Genomic DNA, 20,073 nt, shown 5'->3' on the forward strand with positions numbered 1-20,073 from the left:
TCATTACCACAGAAAAATTGGGTATTTTTAAAGCAAGGATCGATAGGTTCTTCATTATGAAAGGCATTAAAAGTTACAGGGAGAAGGCAGGAACATGGGTTTGAGTGAGAAAAATAGATCAGCCACGATCGTATGGTGGAGCAAATTCGATAGGTCGAATGGCCTAATTCTGCTCCTGTGTCTTATGATCTGATAATTCAAATAAATTGGCAGTAGGCATTGTCATTGTAATATGAAGGCAGTGTGTATAATTTGATATGTGATCACGGATTGGTGTTGGAATGTGTGGTAAGAGCGTTTTATTGGAATCCATAGTCAAGGCGTGTCGTGATGTGGGAATGTGCTGAAATGGTGTAGCATATTCCCTGCTATCTACAAATCTTCTCTAACTTCACCCTCTTTATCAGATTATAGTTTGTTTAACCAAATTCAACCCATTTCATCATTGTTTTGTTAATTGTATAATTGCACAATGGAGTTTGTCAGTGCCCTGAAGAATTAAAAGGTTTTCTCATTCTCACAACCTTCGCTGTAAGTAGACGTCGTGCTGTTGTAAACATCTTTGATTCATGGTTAAGCGTTTTTTCACAATTATTTCAGCACTTTGATTGCTTCAAATCTGTCCATCCAAGTTAGACACAAAAAGCTGGCGAAACTCAGCAGGTCAGACAACATTTGTCGAGAAAAGGAATAAGCGATGTTTTGGGACTTACTTCAGACTGAAGAAGGGTCTCGACCTGAAACGTCACCTATTGAGTCTGAAGAAGGGTATCGACCCAAAACGTCACCTATTCCTTTTCTCCAGAGATGTTGTCTGTCCCGTTAAGTTACTCCAGCTTTTTGTGTCTATCTTCGGTTTAAATCAGACAATAGACAATAGGTGCAGGTGTAAGCCATTCGGCCCTTCGAGCCAGCACCGCCATTCACTGTGATCATGGCTGATCATCCACAATTAGTACCCCGTTCCGGCCTTCTCACCATATCCCTTGACTCCGCTATCTTTAAGAGCTAAATCAGCATCTGCAGTTCCTTCATACCCTGTTCATCCAAGTATCAGTTTTCAAGTACATGATGCATAGCATTCTTAGACTTTCATGTGAACTTAGCAACGGATAATGGGTGGAAGAATGGGTCATCTTTTATCATCTTTTCTCATCTCTTCAGCAGAGTCCCATCATCCCCGTTAGTCATCTGGGTTTGAAGAGACAATTCTCATCCATACTTTGCTGACTTTTACCAGATGGTACTTTGATGACACTGATATCTTTCGGAGAGTCAAACTATAATTCAAATCCTAGAGAACTCCCATTTGAGACTGTAATTTTCCATTTACTTTTATACAACCCCAGTTAGGCATTCCATTAGTTGCCACTCTGTCTCATTCATGAGCTCTGGATGAACTTTATTCATACAATATTAAAGACATAGATTGACCTTTCCCAGCTGGTTGTGGATATTAACACATTATTTATTGCAGAAGAGAAAGTAACCTGATATTAAATTCATCCCTGGACGATAGTACTGAACAGAGTATACAGTGGTATCACTAGGCTGTACTCTGCCCCAGAAATTAATTAATTTCATGAAAGTCAATAGCACGAAGAATCGAATATAGAGTGCAGGACATTAAAATTATTTAATATCATGTCTAGAGCTACCAACTGGTGATGAAATTATTGTCAATGCATTTCCATGAGGCCATTTCTTCATTTCAAGATGATTCCAGATCTAAAGAATGATATTGTCAAACTGACAGATTTTGTCAATGTTTAATATTTTACCCCTCTCCTGGATACAGGGCATTTAGCTGGACAATAATCATTGCAATTGCGGATATTAGAGTCCTAGAGAGTCATTTAGTGTGGAAACAGGCTCTTCGACCCAACTTGCCCACACCAGCAAACATGTCCCAGCTGCACTAGTCCCACCTGCCCATGTTTGGTCCATATCCCATCAAACCAGTCCTATCCACATACATGTCTAACTGTTTCTTAAACATTGGAATAGTCACTGCCTCAAATACCTCCTCTACCAGCTCTTTGCATACACCCCTATCCTGCAAAAAAAGCTACTCCTCAGACTCTATTAAATCTTTTCCTTTTCATCCTTAAACCTATGTCCTCTAGTCAGAGCCCTAAAGTGAACCTTCATGCACTAAAAACTCTAGGCAAGAGAGGGAATGGTCAAACCAGACAGGGAATACCTTATCCAGTCATAAAATCCGGGCTTACCCGCCAGAAACCACGGAATAGCCCCTTTTTTACCTTTATCCATGCATGAAAATCCGGGTAATTACCCGCCAGAAAAACACCTATGAAAAGCTTGTGGGTTTGGTCACAAAAAACTGTTGACAAAAACCTGCTGACCAGATTTTATACACCTCTATAAAATCACCCCTCATCCTCCTGCACTCCAAGGAATAGAGACCCAGCCTGCTCAACTTCTCCCTCTAGTTCAGACCCACTAGTCCTGGCAACACCCTTGTAAATCTTCTCTGTTCCCTTTCCAACTTGACAACATCTTTACTATAACATGGTGCCCAGAACTCAACACAACTAAATGCGGCCTCACCAACGTCTTATACAACTGCAACATGACCTCCCAACTTCTATACTCAGTTCTCTATTCTGTTGAAAGTCAGGCATATTTTTATTTCCCTTTTAGTTTGGTTTTCACGCATCTGCAGTTTATTAAACAAAATCATGTCCATTGCTATTTGGAAAGCATTGATGCTTGGGATTTGATTAGATTTTTTATGTTGCTTTAAGTTGCAAGCAGAATTGTTTGCTGTTGATTCAAATATAATAAATCAAATAATTTGTCCCGTTGAACCTTTGCAATTAAAGAAATGTGTTAACTATGCATGTTTGAAAAGCGTTCAGTCCAAATCCCAAGACATTTAATGGTTTTGATGTCTTTAGGTAAGTTCCTAAGTCTGGGTTTAAGGCCATCAACAGTCCAGAAATCAATGCTCACCTATTCAAATTGATTAGATTTTGCGGCAGAATTTTTATTTGCATTTGCCTCTGGTGTTAAATTACCCCAGAGAAAACACTTTGTCCCACCATTCTTTGTACCTAATACCTACTAATCCAGGCAGGATTAGTGGGTATTAGAGATAAGGATCGATAAGGATCGAAGATGAGCAAATTATGAATCCAAAAAAAATATGGGTGGAAGGGCATAAGGGGAATGGGACAGGGATAACCAATACAAATCCAGGTGGGGGACAGGGAAGAGAGGGGGTGCGGGGGTGGGGGGAGAGAGTGGGGAAGAGGGGGCAGTGGGTTGTTTGTTTGGTTACTTGCCTAAAATTGGAGAATTACATGTTAAAGCTGTTGGGTTGTAAGCTCCCCGAGCAGCATATGAGGTGATGTGGGGGGAAGAAGATGATGGGTGGGTTAGTAGTTACCTAAAATTGGAGGATTTAATGTTCATCCTCTTGGGTTGTGAGCTACCCAAGCGGAATGTGAGGCACTGCTCCTTTATTTAGTGTGTGTTACCTCGCTTTGACAGTGGGGGAGGCCCAGACCAGAAAGCTCAGTGTGGGATTGGGGAGTTAAAATAGTTAACAACCGAGAGATCCAGTAGGCCTTGACGGACTGAGCGCAAGTGATAACTGAAATGGCCACCAAGTCTACCCTTTGTCTCGCCGATGGACAGGAGGCCACATCAGGAATACCAGAGGGAGTAGATCACGTTAGAGGAGGTACATGTGAACCTCTGTCTCACCTGGAAGGGCTGCTGGGGTCTCTGGATGAAGGCGAGGGAAGGTGTTACGTCTCCTGCGGTTGCAGGGGAAAATACCTGGGAAGGAGGTGGTTTGGGTGATTAAACCACCTTCCCTTCTTTTTACCTCCTCCCTATTTTTCTGCCCCTCTCTCCTCTGTGCCCCACCTGAACTCACACCTGTTTGTCCTCTCCCCTTCCCCTTCTGCCTACATTCCTTAGTCAAGCTTAACAATTCTCAACTCTTCAATCTTCAACTTTATACTTTACTCCCCAACCAATAAAGGAAAGTATGGTGTAAGTCTTATTTACCACCCTATCTACTTGTGCCAGAAGGCTTTCGGCACATTGGCCTTTATCAGTGAGGTTACTGAGTACAGAAGTTGGGATGTTATGTTACAGTTGTACAAGACATTAGTGAGGCCATGTTTGGAGTGCAGACACTCCCCAACATGCATTAGGGTGAGGTTCCATAAACACTTCTGTGAGTCAGATTTTGTGTAAGTAGGAATCACATTAAAACGAGGTAGAAACAAAATGCAGCAAAGGACTGATTTTCTCCATCATCCAAAAGAGAGAGGTTGGGCAGGCTCGGACTTTGGAGCGCCGGAGGATGAGGGTGATCATATACAGGTGTATAGGAACAAGAGGGGGATAGATAGATAGGATAGATGCGCAGTCTTTTTTCCCAGAGTAGGGAAAATCAAGATCCTGAGGTTAAAATGACTGAATTGGTCTGAAAAAGGATCCGAATGTACATGTTCATCTACCCATGTTCTGCCTGATGGACCTGCTGAGTTACTCAAGCACTTTGCGTCGTTTCACCTTAAAACTAGGCACCGATGGCATTGGTCTGCACCAGATCTCTCTGTTTTGCCACATTCTCCTGTTGCTGTTTAAGTGCTGCCAAAGGTGCAACAGCGCACACTTGGCAGAGTTAAAGTCCATTTAAAGGCCGTTCCTTGGCTACCCTTCCCGACTGATCTAAATCCCATTGAAGCTGTCTGGTTTGGGGGGGGGGGGGGGTTGGAGAAGCAGGGCAGCAAGAACTCTGATCCTAACTTCAGGTATCTATCCCAGTGACCAGAGTCTTCAATTAATCATGGATGCTTGCCCCCATGTCGACTCAGCACTCTGCTGAGCAGCTCCATCAGTGGAATTACTTGACCACGGTTGCTTTAAGAACTCCAGTCATGATGAAACACGGCACAGGTCCCTCCAGTGCGAAAATTTAAGATCCTAGCATCATAGAGATCAGGTAACAATATTTTGCTATAGTGGCAGTCTTTTAGTTTATTATCTCCTGCTGTTGGTTTGTTAATGTCTTTGAATATACACAAGACTATTAGCTGTTCTATAAATAGTGGTTTGTGAAGTCTGTACACTTATCAAAATGACAACTGTCGGCAGAGTCAGTGAACTAATTTTTCTTTGCAAGCTGGAGAGAGCAGCGTTGGCAGGCGTTGTTTCCAGGGAATGAATTATTCTCGATAAATTCTTTCATAGTAAAAATCCGCTAATCTTCTTATCTGACTATTTGGAAGTCCAAACAATTTAGCTTCTGGCTCACCAGGGCTCTGAGCTCCCTTCGACACTCTGAGGTTATTTTTCCCGTACTCCCTTGCACGCACCAGTTTCCGCACTCCATTACCAAGTCCTTTTCAGAATGGCAGGCAGTGACTAGTGGGGTACCGCAAGGCTCGGTGCTGGGACTGCAGCTATTTACAATATAATGAATGATTTAGATGAAGGGATTAAAAGTAACATTGGCAGATTTGCAGACGACACAAAGCTGGATGGCAGTGTGAACTGTGAAGAGGATGCTATGAGGATGCAGGGTGACTTGGACAGGTTGGGTGTGTGGGCAGATGCATGGCAGATGCAGTTTAATGAGGACGAATGTGAGATTATCCACTTTGGTGGCAAAAACAGGAAGGCAGATTACTGTCTAATGGAGACAAATGGGAAAAGGAGAAGTACAACAGGATCTGGGGGTCCTTGCTCATCAGTCACTGAAAGTAAGCATGCAGGTACAGCAGGCAGTGAAGAAAGCAAATGGCATGTTGGCCTTCATAACAAGAGGAGTTGAGTATAGGAGCAAAGAGATCCTTCTAAAGTTGTACAGGGCCCCAGTGAGACCACACCTGGATTATTGTGTGCAGTTTTGGTCTCCCAATTTGAGGAAGGACATTCTTGCTATTGAGGGAGTGCAGTGTAGGTTGACCAGGTTAATTCCCAGGATGGCGGGACTGTCATATGTTGATAGAATGGAGCGGCTGGGCTTGTATACTCTGGAATTTAGAAGGATGAGAGGGGATCGTATTGAAACATATAAGGTTATTAAGGGTTTGGACACGCTAGAGGCAGGAAACCTGTTCCCGATTTTGGGGGAGTCCAGAACTAGGGGCCACAGTTTAAGAATAAGGGGTAAGCCATTTAGAACAGAGATGAGGAAAAACCTTTTTACACAGAGAGTTATGAGTCTGTGGAATTCTCTACCTCAGAGGGCGGTGGGGGCTGGTTCTCTTGATGCTTTCAAGAGAGAGCTAGATAGGGCTCTTAAAGGTAGTTGAGTCAAGGGATATGGGGAGAAAGCAGGAACTGGGTACTGATTGTGGATGATCAGCCATAATCACATTGAATGGTGGTGCTAGCTCGAGGGGATGAATGGCCTACTCCTGTACCTATTGTCTATTGTCTATTGTCACTCTCCCGGGTTGCAGTCTCTGCACTCCCTTACACTCTCCATAGTCGCAGTTCCTGCACTCCCTTCCGCTCTCCCTTCCGCTCTCCCGGGTTCCAGTTCCCACACACTCTTCCACTCTCCAGAGCCCTGGTCCCTGAGCCCCTAGTTCCCAAGCTCCTTTCTACTCTCCAGGACTCTGCACTTGATGCTTGAAGAGGGGATCTTATAGAAACTTACAAAATTCTTAAGGGGTTGGACAGGCTAGATTTTTCACACAGAGAGTGGTGAATCTCTGGAATTCTCTGCCACTGAAGGTAGTTGAGGCCAGTTCATTGGCTATATTTAAGAGGGAGTTAGATGTAGCCCTTGTGGCTAAAGGGATCAGGGGGTATGGAGAGAAGGCAGGTACAGGATACTGAGTTGGATGATCATCGTATTGAATGGCGTTGCAGGCTCGAAGGGCCGAATGGCCTACTCCTGCACCTATTTTCTATGTTTCTATGTTGATCTGCCATAATTGAATGGCACAGTAGACTTGATGGGCCGAATGTCCTAATTCTATTCCTATTACTTCCTTATAACTTCCTTCCGTCACCAAGGCTCAGCTTCCTTGCACTCTCTTTCACTCTTCTGGGTCCTGGTTCCCCCTCTTATTTAAACCCATTTATTTCAGCTTCCCACATCCTACTTAGACAGACACAGTGCCGCAGCGGTGAAGTTGCTGCCTTACAGTGCCAGAAACCCGGGTTCGATCCTGACCATGGGTGCTGTCTGTACGCAGTCTGCACGTTGTACCCTGTGACTGCGTGGGGTTTTTGCCGGTGCACTGGTTTCCTCTCACTTTCCAAAGACGTACAGGTTTGTAGGTTAATCGACTTCAGTAAAAATTGTAAATTGTCCCTTGTGGGTAGGATAGTGCTAGTGTAAGGGGATCACTGGTCGGCTCGGACTCGTTGGGCTGAAGGGCCTGTTTCCTCGCTGTATCTCTAAACTACACTAAATTAAACTACTGGGTTTCTGGAAAATGTATTATTCTGCTGGGTAATGTCTTTAACCACCTGAATTAAAAGTGTATTGAATATTTATTTAAAAACAACATCAACCAGAAAATCTGCTTGATTGCACCATTAAGGTCCTGAGTTTGGCAGATTATTGCAGTTACATTGTACGTTGAGTTATTATGGTAGAGAAGAAGGCCTCTCAGCCCATTAGCCAACTCCTAGGAGAACAACTATAACTATTCAAGTCCACGGTAGACTTTTGATTTATTTCCGCTCAATTGATGATCAAATTCATTTTGATTCTTCTGCCACTTAGCTGCACCAAGGGTTAGTTTCACACTGGCCAGTTCTTCTAACTGCACATCTTTGGGATGTAGAAGGAAACCGGAGCACCCAGCAGGAGGTCCAACCAAAATTACAGGGAGGATGTGCAGACTTCACGTAGGAGCATCTGAGGGTTCCCTAGAGGCAGCAACAACACAAATTAAAAGTGGCACCATGCTGCAGCACCAAAACAGGCCATTCGATCCATCTTGCCTTTGCCCGTATTTATGGGTCACACATGTTTTTCTTTTCCCCAACTCTGAGTGATTGACGTCTTAAAATTAGCAAAGGCATGATCTAAAGCCAGCCCATGTATCTCCATAGAGGGATCATGATCAACAGTTTCTAAATGACTGCATTTACCTCAAGCTGTCCTCATTTGATACTTCTGTCTGTCAGCAAGGCTTTAAATAGTCATTTGTGAAATCCATGCATTTATCAATGTGACACCTGTCAGCAGAGGCAGTGAACTGGCTGGCTAGATAATGGAGCATTCTCCATTCGATATTGTTATTGCGATAAACATAAGCAGTCCCATATTCAACAACATAAGCAGTCCCATATTCAACTACAATAATACAATATTTACAATATTCTTCTTTTGGCGATTTACTGCCCTTATAAGCCCCTAAACAGTAATCTGTGTGCAGAAGTGTAAAAGTAGGAAACCAGCTAATTTGGCGCAATGTGCCAAGATGATTAAGCATTAAAAAGGATAAAACAATGCGGTTCAATCAACTCCTTCCCTTCATATTCTTCTGCGTTGAAGATGATTGTATAGTTCTGAGCTTCTTAGTCTGTTCCCTGTAAACTTTACTGTCCAAATAGTAAGCTCCAAAGTGCTGGAGTAACTTTGGACGTGTGCATAGCAACTTAGATTTGAATGCATAAGAATGCTTCTGCCTTATCTGTTACATTCACAAACGGATGTCTGTGGAATCTTGGGGCAGGTGTGGTTTAGTGAGATTGGGGTGGTGGTGGCATTAAGCTTTGGCAAGACTTAGTCATGAGGATGCTTGGAGTTCAGATATACAGCACTAAACCAAGCCATTTGGCTCACAATGTTTACGCACACAATCAATCAACTGTTCACACAAGATATGGGAGAAAACCAGAGCACCTGGAGGAGACCATTTAATTCAGCCCTCTGCCCATAGCTTTTGTCTGGCAATATCTGAAACAAAAAATACACTTGTTAAAATTAATGATATTATTGGGAGCACAGTGGTGCAGTGGGTACAGCCGCTGCCTCACAGTGCAGAGCCCCGGGTTGAATTCAGACCTTGTGTCTGTGTGGAGTATATACCTGTGATCAGATGGGTCTCCACAGGGTGCTCTGGTCCTTGAATGGGCACAAATTTGCAAGTGGATTCTCCAGTTTAAGAGCTGAATTCTAGAGCCACAGAACTGAACTCTCGAGATGAGTGGAGAGAGAGACAACGCTGCTTTTGAACGAATGTGGCATCAAGGAGCTCTGGAAAAACTGGTCCACAGGCGTCAAAGGGAAGATGCTCCAGGGTCTGAAGTCATGCCCTGTTCAAAGGAAGAAGATTGTGAAAGCATATGGTCATTCCTGTGATGTACCCTGTGATGTACCTTGCCATATTCATATTTGCCGATGACACAGAAGGCGATCACACAGCCCATCTAATCTACACCAGCTGTCAGATCAATCCCATTCCTGCATTTATTTTCTCTCCAACAGATGCTCTCACAGTTTCCTATTTATTAAGACCTCACCCCCATTCGCGATTCTCGCACCTACCACCTACACTAATCCCAATGTACTGTACAGCAGCCAATTAACCCACCAGCAGATCTTTGGGATGCGATAGGAAACCAGAACACTTGGAGGAACAAGGAAAAGCATGAATACTCTGGACAGACGCAGCGGACATTAGAATTAAATCCCGGTCACTAAGGACAAGTCCGTGCCGAACAACTTTTTTCCAGGTGGGACTAAGGGAAAAAAGTTGTTACGCACAGACTTGTAGGGCTGAGATGGCCTGTTTCCGTGCTGTAATTGTTATATGGTTATATGGTTATATGGACATGTGCAACCAAACTCTATGGTTAGGTTGCACTCCAGCCAAACCTGGGCACAAAGAGTGCGCTACAGACATTTTGAAATAAATCAGGCCGCATCTATAGTTGGAGGTTTTCCATCAAGTAAGTATTAACATGGAAACAGTTGACTTTTCTGTGTCCTTTCAGTCAGTATTATTTATCCTTCCAGCGATTGCAGAATTCAATTTAATGTATAAGAAAAAAACAATAACAGTAAGCTCAAGAAGTCTCAGTCTGTTGTTGTCCATTATTGTCTTAATGTAGTGATTTGTATAATTAATCTTCAATTAGCATCTTAATCTGTTTAAAATAAATTATTTTTTCAAGCCAGTTATCACCCAGGGATACCAGACCAGATGTAGTCTTCAGGTGAGGTGTACTTTGAAGGTGTAGATAATTGCTCAGTTCAAGCAGAGATGAGATTATTTCTAATGTGACATGCAGTGCGCATTTTAAAATGAGATATCCTGAATAATGTATTGGCATAATGGCTGAGAATTTGCTAAGTGTGGCTCTCTGCTTGCACTTGCCATGGTCGTTCAGCACTTGCTGCAAGTTTCGTTAGTTATTTCTGGATATAAGCCTGCTGGACTGAATGGGAAATTCCCTGCACAGGACTTGGGCCTCGCTCAGAGTCATCAGGTCAGGTAGGTGGAACAGAACTGTCGAGGAAACCTTTGACAGTCGCCCAAGCCCTGCCCTTTCGTTTGCTGCCCTCTAAGACTTCCAAAGCTATTAAAAATGAAATAAACAGTTAAAAAGTGACTCAAAGTAAAAAAAGGTTTACTTAAAGGGGGCAGCACAGTGGCGCAGTAGTAGAAACATAGAAACATAGAAAATAGGTGCAGGAGTAGGCCATTCAGCCCTTCGAGCCTGCACTGCCATTCAATATGATCATGGCTATTGTATTGTATTGTATTGTATATCTTTATTGTCATTTCCTGAGTATTCGCATACCCAGAGGAAACAAAAAAACGTTGCTCAACCAGTGTCCATTCAGTGTGCATGAAAAATAAATAGAAATAAAAAATACATGTATCATGAACAAATTTAACACTCTACTAAACATTCAACAGATGTTCCGACCGGCAGCGGCACAACAGTGGCTCTGCTGCAGTGTGTCCAGGTTGGGGGTTTGTGCGCGATACTTGGCAGGGGGCAAAGTCCATTTAGCAGTCTTATAGCCTGTGGGAAGAAGCTGAGGAGTATCCTGCTGGTTTTGCAGCTAATGCTCCTGTACCTCTTCCCAGATGGCAGGATGGAGAAAATGTCATGCGATGGGTGGTAAGGGTCTTTGATGATGGAGATGGCTCTGCTGATACATCTCTTCCTGTATATGTCCAGCAGGAAAGGGAGTGGAGCACCAATAATCCTGCTTGCGGTCTTCACTATCCTGTCCAGTTGGTGCCGTTCGTACGCCTTGCAGCTCCCGAACCAGGAAGTGATGCCGTAGGTCAATGTGCTCTCGACAGTCCCCCTATAAAAAGTCCGTAGGTGTGTAGTGGGGAGGCCTGCTTTACGTAGTCTTCGGAGAGGGTGTAGTCGCTGCTGGGCTCTCTTGACCAGAGCTGTGGTGTTGGCCGTGGACGTCAGGTCATCAGACAGATGTAGTCCTAGGAACTTCATGCTGCTGACCCTTTCCACATCAGCTCCGTCGATGTGCAGAGGTGTATGGTGTTGTTTCCCCGCCCTCCTGAAGTCAACCACCATCTCCTTAGTTTTTCCCACGTTAAGAATTAGGTTGTGGGATTTGCACCAACCTGTGAGCAGCTCCACCTCCATCCTGTACGCCGATTCATCATTGTCACTGATGAGACCCACCACTGTTGTGTCATCAGCGAACTTGTTGATGAAGTTGTTATTGAGTCTGGCAGTACAGTCGTGTGTCAGCAGACTAAACAGCAGGGGGCTTAGGACACAGCCTTGGGGTGAGCCAGTGCTCACGGCTATGGTTTTTGATGCTGATCATCCAACTCAGTATCCCGTACCTGCCTTCTCTCCATACCCCCTGATCCCTTTAGCCACAAGGGCCACATCTAACTCCCTCTTAAATATAGCCAATGAACTGGCCTCAACTACTTTCTGTGGCAGAGAATTCCAGAGATTCACCACTCTCTGTGTGAAAAATTTCTGCCTCCAGCTTAGAGTTGCTGCCTTACAACGTCAGAGACCCGGGTTCGATCCTGATTACGGGTGCGGTCTGAACATTCTCCGGTTGCCCCAGTTTCCTCCCACACTCCAAAGGCGTACAGGTTTGTAGTCTAATAGGCTTGGTAAAATTATAAATTGTCCCTAATGTGTGTGTGTATGTAGTTTAGTGATTTAGTCCTTGTTTCTTTCAATAGCAGCATCTATTAATGTTTTGGAAAGGCAAGGAGAGAGTTGGTGAGTGTCCCTAGTGTGTAGGATAGAACTAGTGTTGATCGGCACGGAATCGGTGGGCTGAAGGGCCTGTTTCCATATCTAAACTAAAAGCAGTGAAGATGCAGAACCGTGGGAGGCTGTTTTATGTTATGTTCTAAAGTTGAGCAGTGTTGGTGATCAGCCATTTTGAGAGGAGGGCAGGCATTTTTGAGAAATCGGTGCGAGAGTAGGAAGAAAGCTACGTTTTGATTGAAAAGGGACTGTTTCATGTGAAGATGGAACATTTCAAAAGCAGATGTTTGATTGGTTGGGGAAGAGATACTAAAAGCGAAACTAAACTAAAAGCAGCCAATAAAGGAAGGTAGACAAAAATGCCGGAGAAACTCAGCGGGTGAGGCAACATCTATGGAGCGAAGGAAATATGCAATGTTTCGGGCTGAAACCCCTCTTCCGTTGCTTATTTCCTTCGCTCCATAGATGCTGCTTCACCCGCTGAGTTTCTCCAGCATTTTTGTCTACCTTCGATATTCCAGCATTTGCAGTTCCTTCTTCAACAATAAAAGGAAGGGATGGTTTAGCAGAGCAGCCTGTTGGCAGCGGTCGTGTTGAGAGAGAGACTGTGTTGAGACTTTGCCTGAAGACGCTGTGTCGGGGAAGCACAGTGCTGAGGTCTTGGCTCAAAACTCTGTGTCAAGGGATAGTGCACCATTGAGGCCTTGGCTGAAGAGGCTTTGGCGAGACAGCTGAGAAAAGGGTAACAGCAGGTTTTCCGTCTTTCTGAGTAATTTTTCCTTGATTTTTGGTGCCATAGACATGGCAGGTGGGATAGTGGAATGCTTTTCCTGCAGGAAGTTGGAGGTCTTGGGCATTTCCAGTGTCCCCGAGGACTACACCTGAACTAAGTGCCTCGGCTACAGCTCCTTAAGGAGAGTGTTAAGGAACTGGAGCTGCAGCAGGATGACCTCAGGAGTATCCGAAGGGTGTGAAAGTGTCACAGATAAGAATAACAGTGAGGTGGTAATGCCTGAGATACAAGCAGGAAATAGATGGGTGACCACCAGGGAAGAAGCAGGCAAAAAGTTCCGCTCAACAGGTTACGCTCCGAAGGTAGATAAAAACAGCTGGAGTAACTCAGCGGGACTGGCAGCATCTCTGGAGAGAAGGAATGGGTGATGTTTCGGGTCAAAATGTCACCCATTCCTTCTCTTTAGAGATGTTGTCTGTCCCGCTGAGATACTCCAGCTTTTTGTGTCTATCTTTGGTTTAAACCAGCATCTGCAGTTGCTTCCTACACAATAATTATGCTCCTTTGGGTACTGTTGTGGCAGAAGACCGGTTAGGGGAGAGCATCAACAACAGCAGTGGTCTGCAGTGTGGGGCCTAGTCCCACCTGCCTATTTGGCCCTTATCTCTCTAAACCTTTTTCCTATCCATGTACCTGTCCAAATGTCATTGAAATGGTGTTATGGTTCCAAATTAATTCTTCACAGGAGCCTCATAACTAGTCTGGAGTGATGAGAAAAGGGTGATAACAATACTGGAGTAGCTCAGTGGGACAGGCAGCATCTCTGCGGAGATAGAACGGGTGACGTTTCGGATTGAGACTGAGAAAGGTCTCGACCCGAAACGTCACCCATTCCTTCTCTCCAGAGATGCTGCCTGTCCCGCTGAGTTACTCCAGCATTTTGTGTCTACCTTTGATTTAAACCCGCATCTGCACTTCTTTCCTCCACAGGGTGATAACTATGGTGAGCCACGGTTCATAATATTTAAGGTTGGATTCTAATTTTGGAGAGAACGGGGCAGAAGAACAATGTGTAGTTGCCCCATTGCAACCTACTTTCTCAAAACATTGGTTTTAATTAACTATGTTATTTATGCTTCATAAGATTAACATAAAAACATAAAAAATAGGTACAGGTGTAGGCCATTCGGCCCTTCGAGCCTGCACCGCCATTCAATATGATTATGGCTGATCATCCAACTCAGTATCCTGTACCTGCCTTCTCTCCATAGCCCCTGATACCTTTAGCCACAAGGGCCGCATCTAACTCCCTCTTAAATATAGCCAATGAACTGGCCTCAACTACCTTCTGTGGCAGAGAATTCCAGAGATTCACCACTCTCTGTGTGAAAAATGTTTTTCTCATCTCGGTCCTAAAAGATTTCGCCCTTACCCTTAAACTTGGTATTGTAACACGTTGAATATTGATTCCAGTTTTATTCTCCCCATCTTGTTTTCCAGAAAGCCACATTCTAGAAGATGTGAATAACTGCATCATCTCTTTGAGGGGGAGCAACGCAGAGACCCTGGACCGTGTGGCCGGAGCAATTCAAGGACGAGCTGCTCGAGTTGCTCACGTTGTCAGCTGCGAGATGGAAAATTATGAGTCTGGGATCTACACGGAAAAAGTGATGAAATTAGTCCAGGATTTGGAAGGATTTGGTAGGTGTCTTTTATTTGATCTGTGAGGAATCATTGGTGTTTCAAGCTAAGCATTGTCTCAATTTACTAGTCGCAGTTCAGTCCAGTTTGGTTTATTGTCACGTGTACCGAAGTACTGTGAAAAGCTTTTGCTGCGTGCTAACCAGTCGGCAGAAAGACAATGCATGATTACAATCGATCCATTCACAGTGTGTAGATACATGATAAGGGAATAACGTTTAGTGCAAGGTAAAGCAAGCAAAGTCCGATCAAGGGTAGTCCGAGGGTCACCAATGAGGTAATAATAATAATAATAATACATTTTATTTGTGGGTGCATTTCAAAAGTCTCAAGGACACCTTACAGAATTTAACAAGACTAAAAAACATATAATCGGAATAAAATGAATAATAAAGAACAATACACAAATTAAAGACAGAATTCGATCCAAAGACAAAAAAAATCAAAAACACAATGTGAAGAGAGAGCAGCAGCAGCTAAACCGCGCCAGCGTACACTCTCCCTTCCGACAGCCATCTTGGACACAAACTAAAATAATCACTTACACACAAAAATCATCCCCCCACAATGGTTACCACTGTGGGGGAAGGCACAATGTCAAGTCCCCATCCCCAGTTCTCCCAAAGTCAGGCCTATTGAGGCCTCCGCTATTGCCTCTATGGAGGCCCGATGTTCCTGGCCGTTCTCGCCGGGTGCTGTTGCCCGCCAGGAAACAGCGCTCCACGCCCGATGGTAGGCCACGAGGACGGGTCGACGGGGCGACGGGGCAGCCCGGAGAAAAAGCTGCCTCACCGACCAGGTAGGGACCTAGAAATATAGTTACCCCCTTCCCCCCACATTAAAAAGTCTATTTCTCCCACAAACAAAACACAGGACTCACTAGCACTACAAAAAAAAAAAAAAAAAAAAAAAGTGAATTAAACGGACGGCTGCTGGTTAGCAGCCGTTCCCCAAGATGGCTACCTCGGAGGAGGAGGTAGATAGTAGTTCAGCACTAGTCTCTGGTTGTGGTAGGATGAATCATTTGCCAGATTACAGCTGGGAAGAAACTGTCCCTGAATCTGGTGGTTTGCGTTTTCACACTTCTATACCTTTTGCCTGATGGGAAAGGGGAGAAGAGGGAGTGGTCAAGGTGCGACTCGTCCTTGATTATGCTGCTGGCCTTGCCGAGGCAACGTCAGGTATAAATGGAGGCAATACAAGGGAGATTGGTTAGGTCTATTTCAAAGTCAGAGTTTGCCTTTTCTTCTTAGCCTCAATCTCACTTCACCTGGAGTGATCTGTATCAGAACAGTGCCATAACCGAATAGGCCAGCAAGTGTGTCTGTGTGGACATGTATGTACATTCTTTACCCACGCGTTTGGTTGCAGTCTCTTTAAAGAGTATCTGAATAGCAACATTTCTGAAATGCTGAACTGAAAATTTTAAACTGAATTCTTGGACTTGGAGGAGTTGCTTTCTTGAAATATATCAATGTTGGTACTAAAATTGCAAAGGATTGTCTCATCGTCTCTTAACAGCAGTGAGATTATTTAAGGTCACACAATCTGACAGCATGAAACAGGCCCATCTAACAACCAAGCCCGTGCTGACCATCAACTCTCAATTTACACTAGTCAGAGGGTGGTGAATCTGTGGAATTCTTTGTCACAGAAGGCTGTGGAGGCCGTCAGTGGATATTTTTAATGCAGAGATAGATAGATTCTTGACTAGTACAGGTGTGAGAGGTTATGGGGCGAAGGCAGGAGAATGGGGTGAGGCAGGAGAGACAGATCAGCCATGACTGAATGGCAGGGGAGACTTGATTGGCCGAATGGCCTACTTCTACTCCTATTCCTTATGACCTCTTTGGATACTTTCAAGAGAGAGCTAGATAGGGCTCTTAAAGATATCAGAGTCAGGGGATATGGGGAGAAGGCAGGAATGGGGTTACTGATTGGGGATGATCAGCCATGATCACATTGAATGGCGGTGCTGGTTCGAAGGGCTGAATGGCCTACTCCTGCACCTATTGTCTATTGTCTATTGACCTTATGACTAATCCAACTGCAGCTTGCCACATTCCCATCAATTGTCCCCGGCCCCTTTGCCAGCACACTAAGAACAAGTCACAGAGGCAGCAACTTTACCGCTGCGCCACATGCCGCAACAAATTGCTGGGATAAATTCTCAATCACACGCATCATTGGCCATTCGCAAAGATAGAATGGTTGAGACCCTTTCGGTTCCGCTGAACAGCACAGTTTAAGGGGCCACTTGCACGGTTTGCCGAAGCTTCTGCCGTCTGTTTGAGAGGACCCTGGACGCTGCCTGGTGTTTCAGAACTCTGCCTCCCAGGACTCTGGGTGAGGTCCGCTGACAAAGGCACACGCCATGCCTGTCCCAAGGGTGCAGCTGCCGTGGTGCACAACCGCATGCTGCATGAGCCGAAGTTGCAGAACGATAATGCAACGGCACTGCTGTCATGCCCGAGAAATCCCACTGCATGAGGACTTGAGTGAGGTAGGAGGGGACTGCAGATGCTGGTTTACACCGAAAATAGACACAAAATGCTGGAGTAACTCAACGGGACAGGCAGCATCTCTGGAGAAAAATGAATTGGCGACGTTTCGGGTCGGGACCTTTCTTCAATTTGTGTCTTTTTCTCTTGTGGTTGGAACCTGTAATGTTGAAATCTGTATACTATACATTCATCTATATTAATCCTAAGGTTAAATTTAGAGGGTGTTTGAGTATTTCCATTGTCGTGCGTACAAAACCAAGTGCCCTTGCTTTTGTCTGTATCTCCACGGTTTTCAGATCCTGGTTCACTTCACAGGTTCAGAGGTTGATGTGTTTCACTGAACTGTTAAATGTCAAAATCACCTGGTAGGATTCAACATATTGCAGCCAACAGTCAGCCTTGAGAGGGAATCTGTAAACAGTCTATAGATAGACTCAAACTATAACTAGATTGTATAAGGTGCCCGCAGATTGAGGCTATGTCTCAATCTCTATCTCAAAGTCTGAGACATGTCTCTAGCCTGCAGTCCCAATCTACAGACCTAGTTTTAAATCACTCAGTGGAATTAATCTGTGGACTGAGCCTCCGTTTGTAATTAACCTGTAGACTAAGCGAATAACTGTACATAACCTGGGCCTGCAATCTGAGCCAGCCAAAAGCGACCAAACTAAGCCTGTAATTAGTTTTCAGACTGAGTTGGCGATCAACTTATAATTAAGCGCCTGATCCAGCACAAATGAGGGCTGCCATCAGAATCAAGAAAGGTCTCTGTTCACGTAAAATTATATTTGCTTGGTTGCAAGTGGGACCGTGCTGGCAGCTCAACGTTCCAGAAGTAATAAAGAGAAAGGTAAAAGAAGTGGGGCAGTTGCATTACTAATCTGGGAGACTGCACGGCGATAACCAGAGAGGACATACTGGAGCGTTCTTCCGCTGAGGCGATGTGGATAGAGCTCGAAAGCAGGAAAGATGCAATCACTCTAATGGGATTATACTGTAGGGGTCCCAAAGCCAGCAGGAGATGGAAGAACAGATATGGAGACAGATTACAGAAAAGTGCAAAAGCAGGATTGTCTAAGTGGGTAACTTTAATTGTCACAACATTGACTGGGATTTACTCAGTACAAAGGTTTAGGAGGGGCAGAATTTGTCAGGTCTATCGTAGAGTTTCCTAAAACAGTATGTGGATAGTCCAACTAGGGGAGAAACCTTACTTGATCTTGTATTGAGAAAACAAGCCTGGCTTGGTGACTGGGGTTTCAGTGGAAGGGCATGTTGGGAACAGTGATCACAGCGCTGTACCCTTTAAGGAACTGCAGATACTGGTTTGCAAAGAAAAGACACAGAATGCTGGAGCAACTCTGCAAATTATTGACACATTGAGGGCCTGTTCCACAAGCATGCGACCTGCATGCGGCAAGCACGACCTAAAGGGCTGGTCCCACCAGCATGCGCCTGCATGCGGCAAGTGCGACCAAACCAGAAGCGGGTGCCGTGCGGAGGGCGAGTGAGTGACACGGCGTCGAGGCAGCTGCGGGCCGGCAGGCCATTGCCGCGCGGAATTTTTAAACACGGTCAGTTTTTCAGAGCCCCGTGCGATGTCGGGACCAACTCCGCACAACTCCATATGGCTCCGGCGATCGAAGTGGGACCGGCCCCGCGAGGGCGTATGGCTCAAGGGACCACGTTAGGTCGCGCTTGCCGCATGCAACTGCAAGTTACTGACCCATTTGCGTTACTCCAGCATTTTGTGCCCATAGGTTTGAAGATAGTTATGAATAAGGATAAGTTTGGCACTCAATTGGTGGGAGATTAGTTTAACTTGGCATCATGTTCGGCATAGACATTGTGGACTAAAGGGTATTTTCTTCTACATTCTATATTCTATACTTTTTGTTTTGAGAAGCCAGAAGGAAACACATTTGTTAAATGATTTTTGTTTGATGAAAGACTTTTTCCAACAAGCATGGTGGGCCAGCAGTACAGCAGTATAGCTGCTGCCTTACAGTGCTTACAGCACCAGGGATCAAGCTTTGATCCCGACGATGGGTGCTGTCTGTAGGGAGTCTGTACGTTCTCCCCGTGACCGCGTGGGTTTTCTCCGAGATCTTCAATTCCCTCGTACAGGTTTGCGGGTTAATTGGCTTGGTATAAATGTAAATTGTCCCTAGTGTGTGTAGGATAGTGTTGATGTGCGGGGATCGCTGGTCGGTGCGGACTCGGTGGGCTGAAGGGCCCGTTTCCACTCTGTATTTCTAAACTAAAAACTGAGCAGGTCAGAAAGGAAGTCTGCCTATTACAGCTCCTGAACTCAATTCCTGATCATAATTTGTATTTTCTTTAAATGATAACCACAAGGACTGGGATTCTAGGGCTTGGCCTGATGCGGGAGTGTTTTCTACCGGTTTTGCACTCTGACATTCCCTCCTTTATTCAATTGCATCTCTTTTGTTGACACGTTTATCTGTCAAGCAGTTGAACAAAAGCAAAGTGTGACAGGATGACTGCGGGGGGAAAATGAAAGATCCTCCGATCAGTGTCGTGCTGGTAATGAGGTACAGATGCACTGCTTTTCCAAATGGATTTCAAAATACCACTTCTTGGCTTTGACAAAACTGATTGATGTTTTTGCCTGTGGGAAATTGGATGCTGTAGAGAAAATTAAGCAACTCGTGTGTCCTTAAATTGGAGAAGGCAACACACTGCTTCTTTCTTGGTGCGGCAGGTATTTCTGTGTTTTATGAGTTTAATTAGGATAGGTTAGGAGATGGTGCAAAATCAGGCAACCCATCGTCTTGCTACTGACCCCAGCATAGGCAAAGTGCTGCCTCAGCACTGTCACAGTTCTCTCCCTACAGCCGGTCTGGGACAGGAATGTGGCTGATATTAAACAGCATTAGCACCATTGCTCCAAGGGTTTGAGCGAGGTCACAGATGGCCATGCCTGACTGC

General features: G+C 44.8%; 1 protein-coding gene across 2 annotated transcripts in view; it reads left to right on the forward strand.

The window, feature by feature from the left end:
• Window positions 1-20,073, forward strand: part of LOC129704214 (catenin alpha-3-like) — a 959,161-nt gene that overhangs the window by 757,977 nt on the left and 181,111 nt on the right. For both annotated transcript variants that reach the window (XM_055647177.1, XM_055647178.1), the window contains one exon: window positions 14,417-14,617. In XM_055647177.1, coding sequence (XP_055503152.1) covers window positions 14,417-14,617 — 201 coding nt within the window. The remainder of the gene's footprint in view (window positions 1-14,416; window positions 14,618-20,073) is intronic.

The sequence above is a fragment of the Leucoraja erinacea genome, chromosome 15 (assembly GCF_028641065.1).
Source record: "Leucoraja erinacea ecotype New England chromosome 15, Leri_hhj_1, whole genome shotgun sequence".
NCBI lineage: Eukaryota > Metazoa > Chordata > Chondrichthyes > Rajiformes > Rajidae > Leucoraja > Leucoraja erinaceus.